Here is a 17481-nt window from a genome sequence, read left to right as displayed (position 1 = left end):
TGGTTTAATAAGGTTAAAAAATCAAGTCCTTTAACTTCACTGGAACAACTGCGACAAAATGAAAAAAAAAAGGAAGTTGACCAATCAAACCTTCCAAAACAGTCGCACGTTATACGTGTCGGTGTCCCCGACCCCGGAATGAAGATTTTTATTGCAGCTAAAAAAGACAAGAAGAAGAATAAGGGACCGCACGATCTGCCTCTACACCCAGATGAGATGTGCCGTTTGTTTCACGTCCATTTGCCCGCACTCAACCCTTCACACGACAACACAAAACCTCGATTCCCGAGAAAATCAAATCTCCCCCCAACCAAATTTTCCTAAAAATGGAGTCCCGGAAATTGGCAGCTTTACTCTCCTCCTTGATCTCCGAACTCCTCCTGCTCCTTCTACTCCTCTTCCCTTGCTCCAATCCCCTCTCCCTTACGTCCCATGACAATTCCAATTCCCATCGTAATTTCTATTCCAATTCCAATGCAAATTTTTTACCTCTCATCCACCACTTCCTCTTCTCCCAAGAAATCTCCGCTTCTCTCACCCTCCTATCTACTTCCCGAAAACGCAAGCGAATCCATTTACCTGAAAGAGACTCTAGACCTACAGATGACAAAGAAAACCTAGGACTCGGTGAAGTCCGGGTTGAATTCGGGCCGAGTCGTAGCCCCGACTCGTTCAAGAACTGCTTCAGAATGACCTCCTCAACCTTCGAATGGCTCTCCGGCTTGCTCGAACCTTTACTGGAGTGCCGTGATCCCTCCGATTCACCCTTAAACCTCTCTGCAGAGCTTCGGCTCGGTCTCGGCCTGTTTCGCATAGCCACCGGCTCCGATTACCGCCAGCTTTCCAAGCAGTTCGGTGTCTCGGAGTCCGTAGCAAAATTCTGCACCAAGCAATTGTGCCGTGTCTTATGCACTGATTTTCGATTCTGGGTCACTTTCCCGGCGCCAAACGAGCTCGAATCCGTGGCCACAGCGTTCCAAAGCCTTACCGGATTGCCAAATTGCTGTGGAGTACTTGATTGCGCAAGGTTCAAGATTGTTCCAAAAAACCATGTGCCCAAGTCACCAAACGATGAAGTTCAAGAAGACAGAATTGCTGCTCAAATAGTGGTAGATTCGTCATCGAAAATTTTGAGCATTGTAGCCGGATTTCGAGGCAATAAGGGTGATTATGAGGTTCTAAAGTCATCAACTTTGTACAAGGATATTGAAGACGAAATGTTACTAAATTCACTTTCAGTGACTATAAATGAGGTGGCTGTGAATCAGTATTTGGTTGGAAGTGGTGGGTACCCTTTGCTTCCTTGGTTAATGGTACCATATGTGGACGCTTTGCCGGGTACTTGCGAAGAGAATTTCAATAAGGCGCATGGTTTGATGCGTGTTCCGGCACTTAAAACCATTGCTAGTTTGAAGAATTGGGGCGTTTTGAGCCGGCCTATAGAGGAGGAGTTTAAGAATGCTGTTGCTTATATTGGTGCTTGTTCGATGCTTCATAATGCGTTGCTAATGAGAGAGGACTATACGGCATTGTGGGATGGGTCGGGGGATTGTGATCAGAGCACTCGCTGCTATAAAGATAGTGGGTTGGAGGAGAATTTGATTGAAAGCAAGGCCTATGTTATCAGAACTGCATTGGCTAGGAGAGCAAAAGAGTCAAGTGATTAAGCTTGTTCTCTGTTGGTCTCCGTGGTTTGGTGCTATTTAAAAACCAATCATGAGTCAGCTTCTTGTGAATTTTGGAAGGACGTGGGTGACCCCTATTCTGATCAACATTTTTTAGATAGGTAATTAAGATTTTTTAGAAAACAAGATTATAGAACTTTTCTTGTCTGTAGCTCCAATTGTTCCATTTTTAAGATACATACACTTCAGAATCTCTAGCAATGCAGAGGAATTTTTTTCTCTCTCATTACTGTAAAATTAACATGTACTGGACATGGGTAGGTAATTCTCAACTTTTTTTGGGGGAAAAAAGCTCGTCTATCTAATTTTCTAGTTCTGATATGGGTGTTACAAAATCTCTCTCAGCTTTTCAGTGACGAGAACATACGGATATTAAAATGCCGTTAAGAAATGAGAACTTCAATATGCATGGTTTCTCTTCATGCTTTACCATCTCCATAATGACAGAATGTATTTGGTTCCAGGATCTCACTAGATTGGCACGTCTTGTTAACTTTATGTACTCTTTTTGATCGATTAGGTCTCACCTAAGAACATTTCGTGTTCTTCTTGCTTATGTTCCTTTGTGGGCAATAAACCATGGGATATCTAAAATGTAAGATCATCGAAGACCATTATGTCCACTGACTTCGTTGACGCGCGAGAAGGATTGAAAATATTTTTTCGATTAAAGCTTTATGAGAATGTTTTTGTAGTGTGGTGTAACCATCTTATTTTGTGTAATGGAATACAGTAAATTAGGTCATAATTGCTGCTGAATTGAAAAGTGGCTGTAGATGACAATATTGTTTAGATTGCTGCGAGTAGCTTTTGCTTGGTTTTGGTAGTTGTCATTGAAGTTCTATATACTAGCAACAGTACAGTAGTGTCTTTGGATTCAAACTTTTAAGGAAAGATTACTTTAAACCAGATTTTCATAGACGTGTGAATTTCTTTCAGTTACCTGCAATCTATGAAAATGGTGATAAGTGAGAGTTTGATGAATGGGATTTCACATTGTCTAGGTAATAAGTTTTTTTTTTTTTTTAACCTTTATAATGATTCTAATTTATAGTGTCAGCGGTGATTTTGGTTATTTCTTTTATAATATAACCTCATATTTGATCTTTATGTTGAAACTCCAAATCCTTATTTTTTCCAGAGGAGAAAAGAAGGGAAAAAAAAAACAGTACATACTGAGTAATGATACAAGTAGCAGGTGTGCAAGGCTGAAAGTGTATAGAGAACTTGCATACTTGATACAAGCGGAACTCTATATTGTGACCTAAGTTCAACTCCCCAACCATTGTTGAAATTCCAATTTCTTCATACTTTTTTTTTTAAAAAAAGATGACGGTACTTCAATTTTATTGATAGCTCTTATTTTTTGCGGAGGAAAACTGTCGTTACAACCAGACACCTAGGAGTTACAAATAAGCATAAGGACCCAAAATCCAGATATCAAAAACCAAAAGATCCAACCACAAATTAAGAAAACCAAAAAATTACAAATTAAATAGAAAGAACAACCCTAAGAAACCAACCTGCAAGAAAATGAACATATCACACATATAAGGAAAAAAACAGAGAAGCGAGAAGCAAAGACCCAGTACCTTACTTTAATAACCTCAAATAAGGAAAATCAATTATGTCTATGCGAAGAATGCCTCTTAACTGAATAGGTAAAGTATCTCTATCATCACTCCAGTCTGTATTTAATCCCCCAACACCCTACTTAGTAAGAAAATCAGCTACAACATTATCTTCGCAGTAGATATGAGTAATTTTATAGTCCATGCAATGAAGGCAAGCTTGGATCTCATATAAAAAATCCTCAAGATTCCAGTTGACTAGAAGTTGAGACTCTGTCTCAATATGAATTTGATAAAAGTCAAGCAGACAACGCCTCCTAACTCCTTCTAGTAAACTTCCCATTTAGGCAAAATTATTAAAGCTTTGGCCTATGAACACAGAGTAAGCCCCACACACCTTACCACTATCATCCCTAACGACACCCTCGGCACCAGCCGTACCTGGATTTCCCAATCTACCGCAATCAGTATTCAGGTTCACCCAATCTTGTTGAGATCAAATCCACTTCATCAAGGTAATCTTCTTAGCTTTAGGAGTTAAAATTGGAATATCCAGTCTCTTTAAAATAACAACATCCTGCTTTAGGAGCCTTAAAGATTTCATAGACCCTTGCATAACACAACGGATCTAGACTTTAATAACATGTCAAACCGACTCAACCATATTAGTCTTACCCTCATATCGGGCTTTGCAACATCTATCCTATAGCTTCCAAGAAACAATAGACAGGAGGAGACCAAAGACAGCTCGAATGTGAGAGGAGTGCCCAACACGACGAAACCAAAAATTAACTTGCTCATGCTAAGTGCGGAAAAGACCCATATGCCCACCTAATTAAACCAACGCCAAACGTCATATTTGTCTAGCAAAATCATTCATACAAAGAATATGATTAAGATCTTCAAGGTGACCCACAGAGTAACAATTACATTTAGAAACCGTATGAATGCCAGTCATTTTAATCTTCTCATCCACACTCAAACAATAAGTGATAGCTTTCCACATTATAATAGAGATTTTCTTGGGGAGGTTAGCATGCCAAATCCATTAGGCCCAAGGTAAAGAAGGTGCCCGAACCCTAGTACAATCCCAAGCACTTTTAATATTAAAATAACTATCATTTTCACTCTTCCAAATACGAACATCATGCCTCTCTTTGCGCCTAACTAAGAATTGAACCAAATCATTAGCTTTTTGGACACCCACGAGCCTTTCCAAGAGTGGAATGTCTCAGTCATTCCCAATCTGACACTCTTTTACCTTCAACAAAGGCTTCTCAATCATTGAGTACTGGACATGAAGAGGATCACCTCCATCCCAATTATCATACTAGAAAGAGATGTTTCCATCTCTCACTAACCACTTTTAATTATTTTGGGCTCCGGCATACTATTAATAATAGCCTTCCAAAATCGAGTATTCTTAGATAGATCCATAAGGGATAAATAATTACCTCTAACATAATTACCTCTAAAATAATCCGCTCACAAAAATGGCCCGAAATCAATCTCCAATTTAACAATGGCCTTCCAATTTATTCATACACATGCAGCTTGCTCTTCATTATCTGTTCTTATATTTTCTCTTTCTCGGGATGACTTTTATATTTTGCCTTTTTTCTATTCCCACTGACCTTCAGCCTTTCACTATTTTCAATTAATTTGACTCCAATGAAGAAACCTTTTCTTTCCTCTGGATAAATGAGTGGGCATCCATAGGTTTCGTGGCGTAATATTTTGTTCTAATTTCTACCCAACACAGATATGGATTGCACATAACATCAATCTGCTGACTTTTCATGCATGAATAGATATGAAAAACACTGCATGCATTAGACGTGCAGTAAACACGACGTCCTCAACAAATAAATCACGAAATAATGGGAAAAAGAAAAAAAGTTTTCTTCCAACTGTTCTGACAATAAACTAACTTCTCGCGTGCATCTTAAATTTGTGAGAAACAATTTATGTTTTTTTTTTTTTTTAAATTAAACTTTTAAAAATGGGTAGTGATAGTGTGCCGCGCAGCTTTGACCGTTGAGCGTGCCCACTACTATAATTTTTATTTTTATTTTTTTCTTTACATTGTTTTTAATATATTTAAATATTTTTAAAAAAATAAAAAAATATATCAATACACTAACAGTCACTTCTTTAATTAGTAAGTAAAAAAAAATTTAAAAAATAAAATGCATGAGCGGTCAAAATGAAAAGGCAAAATGAGGCGGCATAATAGCATAGGGGTGGACAGTGGGGCCCTGTACCCTGCTGTCCCACCTCTGTTTGCCCAACATTTGGCCCCCTAGCGGGGGCGGGTAGGGCCTAATCCCACCCTACACTTTTTTATTATTATTAATATAAATATATAAATCTTTATTATTTTTACTATATATAAATATAGTAATATGTATTAAGTATAACTTTTACTTAATACTTTATATAAGTTGTTATGTAGTAGAGTGACCGTTTTATAGATTGTTTTAACAATACAAGTCTCACACTTAAGCAGCGTGTGACTCTTGTATTACACTACAACTTACACAAGATATATGTACTAGCAAATTTAAAAATTATATAATTTTTTAATTATAGTTATATTTACAAATTTAAATTTACAATTTAAGTCTTTAAATATGTTTTTGATCATTTTTAAATCTAAGAATAATTTTTTAACATAGTAAAATGTAATTCATTATTGAAGTGAGTGGAGGCGAGAGTAAAACCCCATCCTCGGCCCATGCGAGGGGGCGGGGCGGGACGGGGCGGTGCAATGCGGATAGCACCCCAGTAGCATCATTCTTTAAAAATATATGTATCTCTCACATGTTCAGTTAAATTTATAAAATGAATTGAAGCAGGAAACTTCCTCCCAAGAAAACTCTATGAAAAGTCAATGAAGCTGCAAATCACTCGAGGCAAGTTTATGCCCTATGTGTTCCCCTCACAACCACCCCCCCATTTCTGTAGGTTTTAGTGGTGGCGGCTTGTTTTGTTTGCCTATTTGCTTTGACTTCAAGCATATGGCCTCTCGCCCTTATACCTCCTCACCTAACAATGAACCAACCTTGATTTAGATATTTTCTTGTAATTTTTTTTTTTTTTAAATCGATATTTCACCACTGGCATTGGTGTGAAGTAGTACGCTGTAAGGTCATTTTCTACGTATAGATGAAGTGGAATTTTCAGAAAAGTTCGTGATGACCTACAAAATAATCTATCTTAATTAATTACTGTCTAGTTCGTGCTTTGAACTCACTCTCAAAACCATTTAACAAAAAAAGAAAAATCACCACAAATATTATTAATAAAAAAAAAAAGATATTTACAATGATATGTCAGGTACTAATTTTTAAAAAATTAAATAAATATAAATTTTTTTTTTAAAAATACACAACATTTGTACAATCACAGTACTTTTTTCCACGTAAACTGCAGTAAAATTTTAGAGAAATTGAGGACAAGACTTTTTAATTAATTTCATTTAATTATTATAACTTTTTTAAATTTTTTTATAAAATAAAATAAATATTTTAAAATTTTAAAATATAAAAAATATAAAAAAAAACTATTTTATTTAATTTTTAATTTTAATTTTAATTTTAATCTCAATTTATTCCAATCACGCCTACCAACTCTTACTTTGAAAAACGCCTAGTTTTCTCCACCAACCGCACTTCAATTTAAAATTGCCACGTGTATTATTCCACCAAAAAGCTTGCGGGGCCGGTTGGGCAAAAGAACAGGTTTTTTTTTTTTTTTTAAGCAAACGAACAGGTTATTAAAATTTCTCAAGTAGCAGTATTATATTTATTTATCTATTACTATTATACACACTTACATAATTTTATTTGGGGAAATGCTTTGGGTCCCAAAGTGTGTCCCGAAATTTTTTTTTTTTTTTGTTTTTTTTTTTTTTACTGAATGATTAAAAAAATATTTTTTAATAATGTTGTAATTTTTTTATTTTTTTAAAAATTATTTATGATGATTAAAAAAATACATAAAAAAAAATAAAAAACTTATTCGGGACACAAAATGGATCCCGAATTCGGGACCCATAGCAGTGCCCTTTTATTTGTTAACAGATCAGACACTGACTGACACCTTGAGTTCTGATTCCTGATTATCTATTTATGGATAATGCTACGGTTACCGCTCATTTACACTGCTTTCCTTCTCCGCTTGAGGTGGCCTGTTGTGTGTTTTATTAATTTAAAAAAAAATAGAAAAAAAGTCTCCCCCCAAATTCTCATAAGTCCAAAATCCCCAATCACAATAAGCCTTCCTTCGGCTCCTCCGTCAGATCTCCACCGGCATCTAGTCCGTGCGGCAAGAGATCCATTTTAATTGTGAAACGACGATAGTTAAGAAGATAAAATTTCAATTCGTGAAATTCATAGCAACCTCAAATTTTCTGATTTCTTTTCCTTTATTTTCTTAGGCACCGAACATAGGGTTATGAAATCATTCGAATCTGTGTGCAAATTTGTAACTCCTAGAATTTCCAGTTGATTTCTTTTATGGTTTATATAAGAAGTTGTATCATGTGAGTTTGAGTGGTATGGATGACTGTTTCGTTTTGCGTAGAGTTTCCGTTGCAACTTGTAAGTGTTTCTTCTTCCATAGTCTGTTTTGTATTGGTGACATAATGTGTTGTTTTTTATTTATATGGAAAGAGAAGTTTTTGTGAAAATGACATGTTTTTTCCATTTTCTTTTTCCCAAATTTGAGAGAAATTTGTATATCTAGGTCATACTAGCAATCATTTACTGCTTTTCTGGATTTGCATTATGTCTCCAACTCCATTACGATGTGGAGTTGGGATGAGTGATTCGAAAAATGCAAGAACAAGGCTGGGGAAGATTTTTACAATGTGAAGTTGGGATTTATTATTTGTGAGCAATTTTTTTTTTTTTTTTGAGTTGGGATGGAAGATTCAAATAAGGCAAGCTACGAAGTGGAGAGTGGAGTTAGAGTTTATTATTTGGGAGAGAAGGATGGAAAAAAATAAAAAATAAAAAAGCCAACTGATTCAGAAATTTTTTTTAATATTTAAAATTGATACCACGGGGCATGTACATCAAGCGGGAGGACGCAGCGCGAGCACTAAGCGGTGTGCATAGCATTATTCTTAGAGCTGTGTTGCGCATCAGTCGGAAGCTGCAGTATATTATAGATAAATTTTTTTTTTTTTCACTCAATACATTAAGTGTGCGGCGGCTGATATATACAGTAGGTTGCTATTTATATTTTCTCTTATTCTTATTGAAAAAATCTTCTTCACACTCTACTATTGGTATAAGCCCCAGCACACCTAACATGCTGGGTTGAAAAAAAAAAAAATTATGTAAGGTGTGTGGAGAGTGCAATGTACAGTATGTTGATCTCTAGCATTTCTCATTCTTATTTTTATCAAGCATTTAAATAGAAAACTTGAATTCTTATTCTATATTTTATTTCAGTTAGTCTACATATAGTCCATACAAATCTATACAATTATATTTAAAAAAAATTAAAATTATAATAATATTTTTTAAAATAATATTTTTTTTTATCTTAATTTATCAATAAAATTGGACATACAATCTTCTGCTAAAATTGCAAATATAATTTCTGATTTTGTTTTATTTTACAGCGGAACAGATAAAGCCTCAAATTTGGCATTACACAAAATATGTTAAAAAAGAGACCCCAACCGAGACCACTGGTCTACACTCCACAGACGATGAATCGATCATTACCAATTCTATACTGGCCCCAGCGAGTGGGACGTCAAGCAAGACTCATGGGTACATTTGCAGTCTCACCCACCCCCGACCGGTTTGGCGGGCGGTCCAAACACCCGCCATCTGGTTCAAACCGGATTCCTCTTTCCCCATATATACCCCCCCTCTTTCCTCTTCTTAGCTCAGGCTCAACTGTTAATCGGTGAGCAAAAGTCCAGAGATCAAAAGGCCAGATAAGAGAAAGAAGAACAAGAACAAGAACAACAAAAGGTATTACAGCAATGGCTTCCAAGGGAGAAGTAAATCAAAACGAAGCCGGGAGGCACCAGGAGGTTGGTCACAAGAGCCTTTTGCAGAGTGATGCTCTTTATCAGGTAGATGTGTTTCCATCAATGCTTTCATGTATTAACGCCCCCAACGGATGAAAACATTGAAAAGGGAAAAGAAAGAGAATTTATTTAAACCATCAGCGGGCTTTTGTAGCTTTTTTTGTTTTATTATTTCAATTATATATCGATCTTCCATTTCTGGTTTTAAAACATTGTTTCTGGTTTTTGGGTATGGTTTTGTAGTATATATTGGAGACCAGTGTCTACCCGAGAGAGCCTGAACCCATGAAGGAGCTTAGAGAGGTGACTGCCAAGCATCCATGGTGAGTTTCGTGATTAAGATTCCTTTTCTCTCTTTTATGTTTTTTCCTTTCCAACTCAGATCAATTCTGGTACCAGGACCCTCAAAAGCTCAATTTAGTAAGAAACAATGAATTTAACTGATTAATAAATATTGTATATGTCTTTTTAATGTCAGTTTGGTTTGAATGGTAAAACAGGAACATCATGACCACCTCAGCCGATGAAGGCCAGTTCTTGAACATGCTACTCAAACTCATCAATGCCAAGAACACCATGGAGATCGGTGTCTACACCGGCTACTCCCTTCTCGCTACAGCCTTAGCGATTCCCGACGATGGAAAGGTAAGAAATTTCATAAATTTCCAATCACCGATACTTACAATAAGATGGTCTCTCAAACTCAACCATAACAGCCCAAAAAAGTTTGTTTAAAAAAAAAAAAGTAATAATAATATTCTATTTTTGATTGTCACAGATCCTGGCCATGGACATCAACAGAGAAAACTACGAGCTAGGCCTGCCCATCATCGAAAAAGCCGGTGTTGCCCACAAGATCGAATTCAGAGAGGGCCCCGCTCTCCCAGTCCTTGACCTTTTGGTTGAAGATGTAAATTTCTCGAGCCCAATTACTTTCACTGTTTGTAAACATTTTATTTTTAACTTATAAAAAAATCATAAATTGTTTGCAAAAATTAGAACAAGAGAGGCACAAATACCGCCTTCCAGATATTTTAGGGATGGCCTTGGGCCGCGGGGACTTCGCCTCTCTCAAAACTTTAATAATTAATTAATTTTTAAGACTTATATGAGAAGAAGATCCGTGATTATGGACTTGCTTGTTTTCAGAAATTATTTTATTTTATTTAATTATTATATATTATTTAAAATTTTATATAAAATATAATAAAAAATTTAAAATAAAAATTAATATATAATAATATTTTATTAAACTTTCATTTAATCTCCTCATTTTAAACAAATGAGACCTAAATTTTATAAAACCATTTATTTAATAAGGTAAAATAGAATAATTCTACTTAGCATCTTATACATCATATTTTTTTTATTTTTTTTATAAAAAGTATATGATATATGGATAATGAGTAGAATAACTCAATTAGCTTAACGAGAATAAAATCAAAAGAAAATTAAAATAAAAATATATATAATGTGTAGGGTGGAATGTTGAATAGTATAACCTAATAAAATAACGACGTCGTACCTTAAATTATGATAAAGTCTTGAAAGCTAAGCTATTTGTTTGGTGAACCACAGGAAAAGAACCATGGAGCTTATGATTTCATATTCGTGGACGCGGACAAGGACAACTACATCAACTATCACAAGAGGCTAATTGACCTCGTGAAGGTCGGGGGATTGATCGGCTACGATAACACCCTCTGGAACGGCTCTGTCGTGGCGCCTGCTGATGCGCCACTTCGCAAGTACGTTAGGTACTACAGGGACTTCGTCTTGGAGCTCAACAAGGCCCTTGCTGCCGACCCTAGGATTGAGATCTGCATGCTTCCTGTTGGTGATGGGATCACTCTCTGCCGTCGGATCAAATGACCGACCAACACACCACCCCCCCAAAAAAAAACTGCCCGTTAAACTTCAACTCACCGTCTAATTATTTTCTTATAATTCATTTCTAATTTGTCTTTGTATTATGTGATGGACGGTGAGTGATGGAAGATGACCACATTCCGATGGTGCTGATTTCATTTGTTGCCATAAAAATATCATTATTGTATTTTAGTGATGGTAATATGGTCGTCTATACCTGTTTGTGTTCGAAATTCAAGTCAATAAGATACAAGGGCTAACTGCATACAAAAGAAAAATAAAATATTAGCCTTTGATAGCGTATGATCATAACTCAATGAACGGTCTTACGTCCTTTTCCATGGACAACTCAATAAGCCTCTGGGTTTTTGGAGTGTAGATTAATGGGTGATCAGCTGTCTAGGTCTTAACATTCTTCAAAATACAACCCGCTTTCGTACGTAATCATGTCATGTCATCGAGCTGGCTTCACAAAATTCTATTTTTTTGACAATAAGATTCGTAAAAGTATTGCGTGATCAGTTTTTATAGGTTATGATAATGTGTTTTAGAATGATATTGATCAGATAATCAACATATATTGTTTGGTTTCTGTATGCTAAAATGTTTGAAAGAAGCGGTCACTCATTTTTTGTCAATGTCTATCAAATATCCCTTATATCTTAAAAGCGGCTATACTCAGATGAACAAGAATGAACAGTCACTTTATTTTTCTTCCATCCGTGCCATTTGTGGTTGGGTCTTATTACGGTTTTGTTATTGTTTTTGTGATTTACTTTCCGCGTGTTCCACGTAACACCATCTCTACATCTTCTTCTTCTTCTTTTGGTTTTCTCTTCACTTGGTGGTGCAGGGACAGAGGCAATAGCTAAGGGAGGTGGGCTTGGACATGGGTCGTCATGGTCTAAGGTAGTTTGTGGCTGCACCGGGAGGGTTGGAGGCCGCAGGTTAAGAGATAGAGAATGGGAGAGGGACGCTGGGCTGGAGCAGTGGAGGATCGGGGTGGCTCGAGAGGAGGCTCACGGTGCCTCGTGGTGGCACTGCCAACGGCTGTGGGTGGCGGGGCTAGGCGTGGTGGCAGGGTGGCATTGAGGCCGACGAGGCTGGGCCCAGAGGGTGGCACATGGCGGCGATACAAGGATCTAACAAGATCCGAGAGATAGAAAGAGGGCTTCGGGAAATGACAGAGAGAAGGACCTAAATTTTTTTCCTTAGTTCTACTTTTGTCCTTGTGTGGTTGTGCTTTGTGTTTCTTTTTGCTCACTTCGTTCGATTTCGTCCCTGTTTGAGCAAAATATATTTCTCTCTCTGATTTTTGCAAGAACCCAGAAAACCTAGAAAGCACGAGGAGGTAGAAAGTCTACAACTAAACCAAAAAAAGGAGTTTTCCTATTCAGAAATGAAGCAATAACCCCTCATTTATTTTTGCTCAAAACATCGATTTGAAGTTTTTATTGTTGTTGCATTTGGTTGGACTTTCTTTCTCGATTACCCATTGGTTAAGGTACGGACGCAAGGATTTTCTTTAGTTTTGTATTTTCTGCTTCTTTCTTATTCTCTTATTTTCAGATCTAAGCTGGGTGTAGCATTTGAAATTAATGATCTTCGTCGGCTCTATGTGTGCTTTCAGAGAAAGCGGAGATAATGGGAAGGGAATGAGGGTTTGGTACTTTGAATGTTATGTTGTCATTTTGCTGGGATTTTAGATGACGAGAGATGTGGATTTCGAATTCAAAACTTCTCTGACTTTTTCTTGGCAGCCAAACACACCGTGAAATTTTAGTTATATTTTTCGAACACCCTAATTTCTTTACACCTTTTTTTATGTATATTGCGAGGTGCATTAGTTTCTCGATATATTAACAAGATGAGATGAAAGGTTTTGGATTTTGCTTTTTGTGTGCTATAGTTTTCGGGTCAGATCCTACTGCATATACACAAATGATACTGTATTAGATAATGTTAAGGATCGTATGTTTCAAATTATTATTTTCCTTCCAAAAAAGTTTCCCTTTGAGGTTCTTTTTTTTTTTCTTTTTTTTCTCCCTTCTTATGGCTTTGAATTTGGTCCTTTAGTTCTAGGAATGCTAAGAGAAAGAAATAGAAATGCCCTAAATGCTAAAATATTGAACTCTGGCTTTTTTTTTTTTTTTTGTTCAAAGAGAATTCCTTTCCAGAAATCAAATGTTTTATTATTTATGTTTAAAAATAGAGAAAAGTTTTGGTTAGTCAAAAGGGTTTTTTTGATAGGCTCCTGGATTATTATTTATAGTAGTCTGCTATTTTTTTTCCCCTCTCAACGCTTCTGTAATTATATAATCATCACCAGCTTGCTCATAAGATCTGAATTGATGTGCAGTTCCCTGGGGAAGATGATATATGGCTGTGGTGATTTGATTTTTTCATCACACATTATTTTTACGTTATTATTTGTTCTGACATGGAAGAAATAAGGCACAATAAGGTAAATAGTCATTCTCAATTGCTTCTTATGCTTGTTCATGACAATTGTCTTTATTGTTTCTCAATTGCATATATAGGTGGAGACAAAGGGACTGACTTTATCAGGCATATGAGATTGTTTTTTTTTTTTTCAGAAGTTTAACATTATGAAAATAATTTTTTGGTTCTATGTAGCCGTACCTTTTTTATAACTATTGTGGGATTATCCTTGTAGCTACCTTAAGTAGTTTGCTTGGCTACTTCCCATTATTTCGAGCCTCCTGATTATAGCCTCTCACAAACATTACATAGTTGACATTGTTGTCACTTGGTAAACAAAAGAAGGATTCTGTTATGTTATTGAATAGACTAATTGGTATTGTTTTAGTGGTTGTGAACTGTTATATTCTTTTCCTGGTATACTGTAAATTTGACAGTGTTCTTCCTTGACAAGAAATTGCCAAGTTAACTTTAGCATTAGCATATTCTTTTTAACTTTTTCACACATTAGTGTGTCTAATATGGATAGTAATGTTGTGTGTTTAACATGGATATTAATGTTGTTTTGGCAAATGTTACTGGGGTTCTATGCGAGCTCCAGCTAATTATAAAGAAGGTGAATGTGTCCCCTTGACAAGGTTCTATGTTCTTCTACAATCTATCAGAATTCAGAAATCCACATCTTGTGTTTTCTTTTTCTAAGATTTCTTCTATTTAATCTATTGCAAGTTTATTGTTGCAGTTACTAAGTGGTAGTTGTTGGATGCTAAAAATTCATTTCTCATCTCATTTGAAATTGTGCTAATATTTCCATACAAACTTGATACTGCCTCATTTAGAAATTATATGAAAAAGAGACTTATGCAGTCCAAGTAGTTGGCTAAAAATCATATTTTATCTTAAGTCTTTAAACGTTAAGAGTCGTTTAAACAAATCTGCCATTACGATATAAAAAATGACTTGTTGGAAATGAGGAGCTGGCAATTAAATCAGGTTAGAATAGAAATAAATAAATAAAAGATATGTGGTGTTCTACATACCTCCTATTGTTAATTTTATATAATTATCCATTGTATTTCCTTTCTGGTGAGAGGAGCCCGAGTTTGCTCACACACACACCCTAATATCTGTACAGAGAGCTTGTTCTGACATACAAGGAATACTACACAATAAGTCATTCTCAATTGCTTCTTATGCTTGTGCATGACAATTGTCTTTCTTGTTTCTCATTTGCAGGTATAGGTGGAGGCCGAGGGGCTGACTTCATTAGGTATACAAGATTTTTTCAGATGGCATTATGAAAATAAGTTATTGGTTCTATTTAGCACCAACTTTGTTTTTACTACTGTGGGCTTATACTGTAAATTTTTGTGAACTAACAGGTAACTGTGGGCTTTATATTGATGGACTTGAAATAATTATGCACGAAATCATTTGCTATGTTCTAAGCTCTTGCAGCTTTAATACCATTACCTTTGTTTTCTATGTAATGAACATATTTCTTAAGAAATTTGTATTGTTATCTGCTTTTACAAAGGGTTTTTATATATATTTTTGGTAAAACTTTTTTTTTCTTCCAACAGGGCTAACGTGCCTAGCACGTTGAACCACTGCTAGTATATATATATATATGCAAGTTGTGAATTATCACCTAACTTGTACTAATTAAATCCTTCGGAAACGACAAACTATAAAATGTTAATCCACTTTTACGATCGATCGTCTCCATGGTTATCATGATGTTTTACACAATAAAGAAATGAATTGGTTGGAACATTGATAATTGGTGGACAGCGGGGGCCTCCACCCACCCATCCACCAAACCCAAACATGTCAAAGATAGTAAGTAACATTCATGAGCTGTACTATACTTAACAAGTAAAATAGAATTAACTCTGAATATTATGTCCCCTGGCTAATCTAGTAGTTGAGCTTTGGCGACCAACTTTGTTTTGAAAAGTGGAGACTTGGTGTTCAGTTTAACTGCGAGAAATTTCAACATAGATTGTCATGGAATTCCTCTTCCTAAATGGCTGTCCGCATCAGTGCATTATTTTATAGGAAAAAGAGGGTGAGATCAAGTTCTAATTAATTGAAGGTCCCTGCAGAAGTGTGGTCCGTCTGTATAATCTAGTGGGCAAGACTGCTAGTTTGAACGGAAAAGTGTCACCTTCTGTTCCACGGTTCGGTCTTGTCTGAGGCTGGTCTATAGTTTAGCTAATCGGGGTCTTTATTTTTCAATTCATTCACATGGCAAATTAAAGCTTAATACATGGGGTAAGAAGGTAACCATTGTGTAAATTAAAGACATCTCAAGTTTTTTCTATTTTTCATTCGCTCTGAAAGATACAAAAAGAAGGAAGTAATTAAGTAATTAATCCTCAAGCATATTTAACACGCGCGTGGCATATGCATGCAAAAAATATATATATATATATATATATATATATATATATATATATATCAAAAGCAGCGCGACTTTAGAGTTTAGGCCATTTGGCAAGTTGTGGATAAGGTTTATTGGGTCGCGACTAGGGGAAAATGAGCTTGCGCATTATAGGCGATGATAGGTACTTGGAAGAAGAAGTGGGAGTTGATAACTTGATTTTTTGGAGTTTGGCTTAAAACATCCAGTAAAGAAAATTACTGAAAGTAATGGGATGTAAGCGCAAGAATCATCAAAATTCTCAAGTAGCAACCCCACCAACTTGCGTAGAAATATCAGAACTATGATGTTAGTTTCCAAAGATCTGGTTGCTTGCTCTCCCTATCTATCCTCTGCAACGTTATTTTGAATTTGATAGCACCTTCAGTGTGGTTGGTCTGTCGATCATTATTTTTTATGGTAACATGGAGAATTGATGGTCGCATCCGCACCAGGCGGGGCATATTGTCTTTCTACTATTTCCATGTGGTCTCGCTTTGTTACTTGGATTGTTTATTGTGGTGGTTTCCAACACGTTTTTTTCCCTGGCTATTCATTATCCTTCTTAATTGGGCTCGACCTGTTCTCAGGTTTGATGTTTTGCTCTCCTAAAAACCTTTGAAAATAAAAAAATATTGGCAGCTGTTTCTCCTCCTTTTGAAGTCTCTCGTTTTGCGCCAGAGAAAAAGAAATAGACCAAGAAACAAAAAAACAATGAAGCCGATCACTTCTCTTGTATCAGCCGGTCTACTTTGTCGAGCTCAGCTTCCCAATTGCCGTGTACTTGGACGTGGGTTAGGATCAAACTTTATTATTTAATGACATAACTGGTTGTCTTTTTTTTCTTTTTCTTTTTCTTTTTTCTAATCGAAGCTTCTGCTATCATAGTAATTGTGGTTTAGATTTTTGAGATCTTTATCTCTAATATTTTTCCGTTATGGTCCCTCCATACAACTGAGATTGCTGAGAATGATTATCTAACTGCGGCATCAAAGGAGAAACTCCATTGGTTGTGAAGGGGAGGCTTCCATGCTTCTGTTTGTTTTTTTTTTTGTTTTTCTTCCCATGCGTATCTATTGGCTTGATAAATCTAGTTCAGCTGATCTTTTGCTATCCAAAGAGAGAAATTTGTGTGATTGTGGACTATATCATTTCTTTGTCTCCAAATGAAATTCATAATGATGACCGCAAATAGTTGAAAGGGATATTTTTCTAAGTCGTTTAGTCTTAATTCCTTCTCGGGATTTAGAATCATTTGTATCCAATCTGACATAGAGTGTATCAGCAATGTAGCGAGATTTAGTTGCCAAGAGCTTTGCTGCCACAAGATCCGATTAATGGGGCATTCTGTGAAGAGGTGGAGTGAAATTTATTCTGCTTCATTACACAATGGACAATCTTCTGAGTGGATCTAAGGAATGACATCACTCAATC

General features: G+C 36.1%; 2 protein-coding genes across 2 annotated transcripts; both read left to right on the top strand.

Annotated features, from left to right (window-relative positions):
• Nucleotides 1–212: 212 nt before the first annotated feature.
• LOC108999177 (protein ALP1-like) lies at nt 213–2156 on the top strand. The gene has a single exon (XM_035686286.1). It carries the CDS (start codon nt 327–329, stop codon nt 1665–1667), a length of 1341 nt encoding a protein of 446 aa, XP_035542179.1. The 5' UTR covers nt 213–326; the 3' UTR covers nt 1668–2156.
• A 7010-nt stretch (nt 2157–9166) lies between these two features.
• Nucleotides 9167–11497, top strand: LOC108999180 (caffeoyl-CoA O-methyltransferase 5). The gene is made up of 5 exons (XM_018975991.2): nt 9167–9356; nt 9555–9634; nt 9812–9956; nt 10090–10221; nt 10890–11497. Exons 1-5 carry the CDS (start codon nt 9264–9266, stop codon nt 11181–11183), a joined length of 744 nt encoding a protein of 247 aa, XP_018831536.1. The 5' UTR covers nt 9167–9263; the 3' UTR covers nt 11184–11497.
• The last annotated feature ends 5984 nt before the right edge of the window (nt 11498–17481 follow it).

This window comes from Juglans regia, chromosome 16 (assembly GCF_001411555.2).
Source record: "Juglans regia cultivar Chandler chromosome 16, Walnut 2.0, whole genome shotgun sequence".
Lineage (NCBI taxonomy): Eukaryota > Viridiplantae > Streptophyta > Magnoliopsida > Fagales > Juglandaceae > Juglans > Juglans regia.
This window is presented reverse-complemented; position numbering and strand designations above follow the sequence as displayed.